The following is an 8,231-nucleotide window of genomic DNA, read 5'->3' on the forward strand; positions in this document are numbered from 1 at the left end:
TTTGCATAATGGCAGCATAAAGGGGGACGGTTTCTAACTGGACGCCCGTTGTCACGCAGGTGGCTCGGAGTTCGTATCGAGTTCATCGGGAACTGCATCGTGTTGTTTGCCGCTGTCTTCGCTGTGATGGGAAAGGACACTCTGAGCCCGGGCCTCGTGGGTCTGTCCGTGTCATACGCGCTCCAGGTGAAATGACTCATTAGCAACTTTTTACTGTGTGTGCTGCACTTGCATCACCTTTTCCACTCAAACTCGTTCACATTTCGTCACTTAAAAAAAACAACACAAATTTGTGTGTTTGGCTTGATTTTTAAGAGAGAGACCAACGCAAAGAGGAGCATCATTGGGGAGTGGGTGGAAAAGGTTTACAAAAAATATTTATGTATGGAATGTGTGACCTGCTCCCTTTACTTTAATGCCTGTAAATAGAATCCTGAGCAAGCAAATGTCTTCAGAAGTCATTTAATTAGTGAAATGAAAGTTATGGCAGAGGCAAGAGGAAAATTATAGTTAAAAGAAATCAAGTCCTGTTCAACAATATGAATTTTTGGCCATATTTGGAGGAAAACATCCCCCTAAGCACAGCAGCTTTAGGCTGAAACATGGCGGTGGCATTGTCATGCTGTGGTGACGCTTCTCTGTAAAAGCCCAGTCAGCAGGGATCGTTAAGCTGCTCGGAGTTGGTTGAGAGATGGAAGAAGCTGAGTGTCGCGAAGACGAACGCTCAAAAACGTCGGCAATGTGCAGCTACTCATAACTTGATCAGTAGATTTCCCCATGTGGCGTTGAGCGACTTTTAAAACCAGGATTATTTGAACAGGTGACCATGTCTCTGAACTGGATGGTGCGGATGACTTCCGACCTGGAGAACAACATAGTAGCGGTGGAGAGAGTGAAGGAATACTCCGAAACCAAGACAGAGGTATGTGGCACATCCTCAGTTAAAACAATTAATCAAATTGATCTCTTATTGGAATAATTGTCAACTTATTCGTGCAACAAATAATCATTAAGTTTAGTATAAAGACTCTTAAATAGGCCGTTTGCTGAAAGAACCACACAGTTCAGAGCGGTAATTAAGCCAAAACTGTTAAAAAATATAAAAACTTTTTGCGTTTAAGATGAAAAACCTTCTCTTTCTGTAAATATAAAAATGTTGTTCTTGTTTTTCTAATAATACAATATTAATAATAATATGGTAATAATTATTTATTATTTAATAAATTATTATTTATAATAATTTGTTTTAATTATTATTGATAATAATATTTAATAAGCTGCAGAATTTAGCTAATTTTTTATCCGATTAATCGTCATAGTAATCGCTACGAAAATCATCGCTAGCTGCATCATTATTTTATTTTTTTAGAAGCGATGCTTGTTTCACATGTTCCACAGAAGCTCATGCAGGGCTGAGCATGTGTTTGCTTTTAAATCAGTGATGCTGCCAGCCCCCCCCCCCCCCCCCCCCCCCCCCCCCCCCCCCCACACACACACACGCGCGCCCACACGCACCTCCAGACCGACTCCTTGCTAGACTGAAAAACGCAGGAATTCAGCCACATTTCATAAAGCTGCTGTGCTGTTCAGCTCGAGCTGCGCGGCACCTATAAACCGTAACTAGATCCAGAAATGTTACATTACCTGCTTCCAACAAGCCCCCCCGCCTGCTGCCCAACACAAACACTACGTTTTGTACACTCTGTACTTTAGCAGCACGGCTCCCTCCGTTCACTAGCTGCTCCACTCTTGATGAAATGCTTTGGTTTAAAAGCGAAATGCAAAAAGAAAATGTCCCTTCCAATAAAAGTTACCAGAAAATGTTCCTGTCAGAAAAAGGTGTGCTCTCTCTTCTAGGCCCCGTGGGAGGTGGAGGACAAGAAGCCCCCTGCGGAGTGGCCCACGCAGGGCAACGTGGAGTTCAACGAGTACAGCGTTCGGTACCGCGAGGGTCTGGACCTCGTCCTGAGGAACATCACGCTCAGCGTCAAAGGAGGAGAGAAGGTAGTGACAGTTTTTACTTTTTTTAAAATTGAGATGGATTTTTAATCAGGCACGGAAAAGGTGACCGCGCCGGTTGCTTCTGAGCAGATCGGTATCGTGGGTCGCACTGGAGCTGGGAAGTCCTCCATGACGCTCTGCCTCTTCCGACTGCTGGAAGCCGCTGGAGGGGAGATCACCATCGACGGCGTGAAGATATCGGAGATCGGCCTGCATGACCTGAGGTCCAAACTCACCATCATTCCTCAGGTACTAACCCCGTCACTACGCCGCACGCACACTAGCCGTGTTTCTGTCAACGGTTTTTGACGCACTTTTTGAAGTATCGCATAAGAAAACAGGGTTTCCTCCACCATGTCTTTGTGTTGAAGATGTTAAAAGTTGCAAAAATGAAGAGGAGGTGCGTGAGCAGGCATCATCATTTGGAAATGTGTGTGAGGCCAACGGGCAGGTGCAGAGGCAGCAACGCGTCAACTATAAACTTAGATTAATCCGTCTTTACTGCCACTGTTACCTGGTGTCTAAAACCCTATTTAAAATAAACAAACGATGCTCAGCCTGGTCGAGTGCCAAATAAAGCCTGGTGGTCCGCCAGGCTTATAGTACACTGGGGGAAAAGGTTGATAGAAAAAAAACATTTTCAATTTCGCAAAAATGTTTTAAAGCCCGGCTGAGGTGGTTTTTGGATTTTGCGAAAAGGTGAAAGATGTTTGTTTTTGCAAAAGGGGAGATGGAAACACATTTGCCGAATAAGTTCTGACGTAGAGAACTTTCCCATCCACTGGTGGGTCTGGGCACTCACAGACATTTGATTACGCACAAGCGGCTGCATAATTCATGTCCATCTTCATAATTTAAGTGCGAGTTACATGTATGGATCTGTGTGACCTGTGACTGCACAGTGTGGATTGTCTGCTGAGCCTGTTAAGTACTAATTAAAGCAAATGACATGCAATTTAATTGAGTACGCCGTTATTATTTTAAAAAGTGACAGAGGTAAAAATGGAATGTGACAGATTTGTTTTTGATCGTGTCTGGCAAAATGACGCACAACAGAAAAGTCTAGGATAACCTCTGGTTTTCATCCACTGGTACTAAAGACACGAAATTGTGAAAAATTTCTGCAATTTCTTCTTATTTTTTCTACATAGAGTAGCAACATCTGACAACATTACACTTTAAGCCTGGTTGATTCACTTAAAGCTAGAGATGCTCCGGTCTCATATTTATATCGCTCACGATGATAAAAACTCTAGATTGGGTATCAGTGACAGTGTTCCCGATCAGATCTATTCAGTCAAATTCTATGCTCTGAGCTCTGAGCAACATCATGTTTTGCTATTTGTTTTGCATTATATTTAGAAATCCTAATTGAACTTTCTGAACCATAATGAAAGAAGGTTTGTTGCAGTTTATTTTTACATGTTGGACCAAGTTGTTTTTGTCACTTTCGGTTTTATTATTACTTATTTTACATTGGTTGTTCAACCCATACGTGCGCTGACTGAACAAATTAAAGTTTTTACACGTTTGACCAAGCTTGTGAAGCTATTGGTGTATTTCAGTATGATGTACTGGTTGGTGCAGAGTTATCAAATAAATTTGTAATTCAGTACATTTATGTCTGTTTTTAAAAAAAGAAACATTTTGAAGTCAATTCAGCGCTGTGTTTCCGCATCAGATCGGCGCCATCCTCAGATATCGGAAGTAAAAAAAAGTTGGATCGGTGCATCCCTACTTCAAACCATCAGATGGAAACACGACTAATTTGCTTTTTTTTGGTGATATTTCAAAAATTAGCTTTCTTTTAAGATTTTCCATCTTCGTTGTCTGTAACAAGCCAGTGTCTGTCTCTTCCCCAGGAGCCCGTGCTCTTCTCCGGGACTCTGCGGATGAACCTGGATCCGTTTGAGAAGTACAGCGACGACGACGTGTGGAAAGCCCTGGAGCACTCGCACCTCCGCAAGTTCGTCGGCAACCAGCCGGCAAAGCTGGAGCTGGAGTGTACGGAGGGAGGAGAGAACCTCAGGTGCACTTAGCAGACTAAGAAGGAGCCACTGAACAGATGCGGGTCGGGTTTTTGTTGCTGAACATCTGCTGGTCTTTGATCCGCAGCGTGGGCCAGAGGCAGCTGGTGTGTCTGGCTCGTGCTCTGCTGAGGAAAACCAGGATCCTCGTCCTGGACGAAGCGACGGCTGCTATCGACCTGGAGACGGACGACCTCATCCAGTCCACCATCCGCACTCAGTTCGAAGACTGCACCGTCTTCACCATCGCACATAGACTTAACACTATTATGGACTACACAAGGTCAGGCAGATTTGCAAACAGCAGCCTTTTTCCCCCCCATCTTTTCACCACTTTGAATGTATTTTATTATAATTTAATATAAAAACAAGTTTTCAAAACGTTTTACTGATACAAATCTGAAAAGTGTGGTGTGCATTTGCATTCAGCCCCCCATTACTCTGATACAAAAACAATTTTTAGATTGTTAGATTATTAAATCCATCTTCCACTTGACAATCACTAATTTGTGTTAGGGCTGGGCGATGCGGCTTAAGCATAAAATCTAATTTTTTTAATACCAATTTTAATCTATTTTTCTCTCATACCTCTCTTTTAAAAAAAAAATATATATATATATATATATATATGAATAAATAAAAATGATGAATGAGAGAAAATATTTTGAAGAGCTGGTTTTTAGTTCAATCTTCTTGTTTGAACAGGAGGATTGAACTGTTCAGGTCAACAGGTGAGTTGACCTGAACAGTTCAATCTTAAAGCCCAAATAAATAGAAGCTGTGAAAAACACACTTGTCAAACAAGATGGCCGCCATGGACTTGTTGATGCCCCTATATGGAAACCCAAAAAGTGCATTGGTGAAAACAAAAATCCAGATTTACCAAAAACCAAGTCTTCAAAGGCAGAATATGCTATTAATTGGTCAAATCGATTAATTGCCCAGCCCTACTTCTCACAGAAAAATCACCATAAAATATATTTTTTCAAGACTCTGGATCAGAAAAAGACGATTCAATGAGCGACTGATGATGAAAAAACACGAAGTGGAGTCACAGATCAGAGTCCCCGTCTGTTCCTAAGCTGCAGCCTTCTGACGTCACTGTACAGTGAGCACTTTTATAGACGATGTCAACACTTTGTCACACATTAACTTGAATTATTGATCACAATAGCCTCTGTCCTCTGAATGATCCCTTAATGCCTCCGGTCATGGCCGATGCCAACACGAGCGTAAAGAAGATCAGCTGTTCGAACTCGGCTTTTATTACATCTCCCAGCTTTTGCTGCCAACATCCATCTTGGGGAATCGAGCGGAGTTCTGATCGTTAGGAACAGAGCTGGGTTCTTGTTGGGGAACAGGAAGCAGGACTCATAATAAAAGAAACCATTGATGTTTACGGTTAAGCCTGATGGAGACTGATGTCTGCAGATCATTGTCCCTCATTGCTATTCTGAGAAAGCGGCAGCTGGCAACACGGGCAACGTGTGGCGCTGTTGTCCCTGTGTTATGACTAAACACTTTAAAAGACCAGAGCAGGAACTATTCCCACATTTTGACAAGCTATGATCATGAACCTTAAAGTATTTTATTAGCCTTTTGTGTGATAGACCAACACATTTAAACCAAACAGCCGTATTACCTGCTCAGTATGCAGTCAGGTTCTCCAGAGTCCTGCTGATGACCTGGTTGTTGGACTCAGGTGTGTTGAAGCAGAGAAAAGTTGTAAAAGTTGCAGGACTGAACCTGGAGGCCTGGAGCTGATAGACCAATGCAAAGTAGATGGTCTATTTGTGTAAAGCAGAAACATTATTATGCATAGACTTACAAATTCTTGTAAGAGGGAAGTGGCCGGGGAGACTTCCCTCTCCCCGGCCACTATACAAATCAAAATATGAGTCTGGCATACAGTTTAAGATTTCCCATCTGTCACTAAAGCGAGGAAGCCTGTCTCTTCATGGTGTTAGTCAGGGTGTCCACGCATCCTTAAGAAGTCTTTTTTTAAATTAAGGCCTGAAATTTTGTCGTGGCAGGATTATTTCATCTCATAATATTCTCATAGATGTCATTTTCTCTCAACAAAAAGTTTACCATCTTGCCTCTAGAGGCAATTGAGGCTACCGCTAACCGCTAGTTGGTAGAAAGTCAAACTTAAGTTTAACCTTGAGTTAAAATTTAGGCTGAAAAATCAATAAATTTAGGGTAATGCTGAACAATGAATAAATAACAATATATATCTCGTGATAGACACATGATCAATATCAATAGATAATACATTTGATATAATATTCACTATATAGGATATTCACTGACCTTTCGCTGCTTATCCTCTCACGGTGAGCTAAGCAAGGTTGGCAGCATCAGCTCACTCGCTCTTTGGTTACCTAGCAACAACCTTTTGAGTAACTTGCGTAGCAACAGTTTCAGGTTTTTTCCACCGTGCCTCATAACTGCTTAAAAAACATCGGCGGGGAGTGAATACTGAGAATAAAAGCAGAAAGCCACCAGCCTGGCAGTATTTCAGTTATTTACAACAAAATGAAAACCAAATCAATAGTTATCGATATCGACTGACATGAAACACTTATATCGTGATATGTTTTCCATCCATGTCGTCCAGCCGTAATCTAGGGAATTGTTGGGGAATGACTGACGGCTGACGATGAATTTGCACTTACCCATACATGCAAAAAAGCTAGCTAGCTAGCTAGCAAGGGTATATTAGCGGTCGGTAACGTTCTGATTGAACAGCCACAGACGATCAGTAACTTTTGTTCTCTCTCTCGTTCCAGAGTGCTGGTGTTGGACAAGGGACAGATAGCAGAGTTTGACACGCCCACAAACCTCATATCAAAGAGAGGAATCTTCTACGGCATGGCTAAAGACGCAGGACTGGTGCAGTAGAGGATCAGCTCAGTTCATCACAGCCTGACTCTGGGCTTTAACCCTGGCAGCCGAGCTGTTCGTCACTTCGTTCTTACGTGGACTTGCTACATGACATGACTGTGTTTATGTTTTTCTATAGGAGCACTTTCTGCTCGCTTTGAATGAACCCTGAACTCATTTTGCAGGCTTGGGTCAAATTGCACTTGGGGGGGGAAAAAGTTCTAGTTCTCATCAGGTCTTTTTTTTTTTTTTTTTTTTGGAGTGGTTGTCAACACCTGCAGCCACTCGTCCAGCTGTCCTTCTGTCACATCAGCAGGAAAAAAAAAGCCATACACACAGACGCTGCTTGACTCAAGCCTGCTGCTTTGTGCCTTCTGCCAGTGTGATAAGCCAGTGAGTGTATCATATTTTAACTTGGCTCATTGCTGCAAAACAGCTAACAAGGAGGAACTTTTATTTTACTATACAAAGAAGAAGACTGTGCCACTGTACCGTCCTCACGAGAGGCAAAAAAAAAAGAAAAGAAAAAAAGACTACACTTTTGAGATAAAAACCCACGTTATTTTTGTACTGTACCTTTATTTAAACTACTTTTGAGAGATTTGTATCATCTAGGGACGCTTCAATTATATGTGTGATTCTTCTGTGAACCAAATCTATAAAAACTTGAATTCTATACCACCAAAATATGAAAATAAATAATAATATGCATTTATTAAAAAAAACAACAAAAAAAAAACAATGGAAGATTAATCTGTGCGTGCTTTGTTGCTGACATTAGCTCTACCAGTTAAAAACTATTTGTTGATGTGGTAACACTTGGCTCACTTTATGACCGACTCCCACTGAGGATACTAGATGTGAAAGCTGTCACGTCGGGTGAAAAGAAGACAAAATTTTAAAATTGAGGAAAAACTCCTTTTATATATATTTTAAAAAATTTAACCCAAATTTATGTTCTGAATCAAAAACCATCCATCGACTTTGAAATACTTCAAAAAGCTAATTGAACTGTTGAGTAAAACCATTTTAAAGTATCACAAATGGTCCTGGTTTGGGAAAATTTAAAGGAATGAAACAGAATTGAAGACTTCTGTGTTAAGGGCAGATACAAAGAAAATGAATTATTTTGGAATTATGTATGTAGGTGATTGTAATCATTAAAATCCAGCTAACAATGAATCCATCCACAGAGAGGACTCGTTTCAGCTGCTTGCATCCAGGATTCACTACTGCTGTAGAAATCTGTCAGTAAATTATATGTGTAAATCATTAAACCTCATTTATAACGTTTTAAAAATATCCAATTATGTCTAA

General features: G+C 41.1%; 1 protein-coding gene across 3 annotated transcripts in view; it reads left to right on the plus strand.

Annotated features, from left to right (window-relative positions):
* Positions 1-7,484, plus strand: part of abcc3 (ATP-binding cassette, sub-family C (CFTR/MRP), member 3) — a 59,737-nt gene extending 52,253 nt beyond the window's left edge. For 2 of the 3 annotated variants that reach the window (XM_032573803.1, XM_032573804.1), the window contains exons 25-31: positions 60-186; positions 821-922; positions 1,858-2,004; positions 2,092-2,250; positions 3,864-4,030; positions 4,117-4,311; positions 6,821-7,484. In XM_032573803.1, the coding sequence (XP_032429694.1) occupies positions 60-186; positions 821-922; positions 1,858-2,004; positions 2,092-2,250; positions 3,864-4,030; positions 4,117-4,311; positions 6,821-6,932 (1,009 nt within the window). In that variant the 3' untranslated portion in view covers positions 6,933-7,484. Of the gene's footprint in view, positions 1-59; positions 187-820; positions 923-1,857; positions 2,005-2,091; positions 2,251-3,863; positions 4,031-4,116; positions 4,312-6,820 lie in introns of those variants that run through there. The other variant, XR_004340700.1, reaches the window with a different exon arrangement.
* The last annotated feature ends 747 nt before the right edge of the window (positions 7,485-8,231 follow it).

Source organism: Xiphophorus hellerii, chromosome 10 (genome assembly GCF_003331165.1).
Source record: "Xiphophorus hellerii strain 12219 chromosome 10, Xiphophorus_hellerii-4.1, whole genome shotgun sequence".
Classification (NCBI taxonomy): domain Eukaryota; kingdom Metazoa; phylum Chordata; class Actinopteri; order Cyprinodontiformes; family Poeciliidae; genus Xiphophorus; species Xiphophorus hellerii.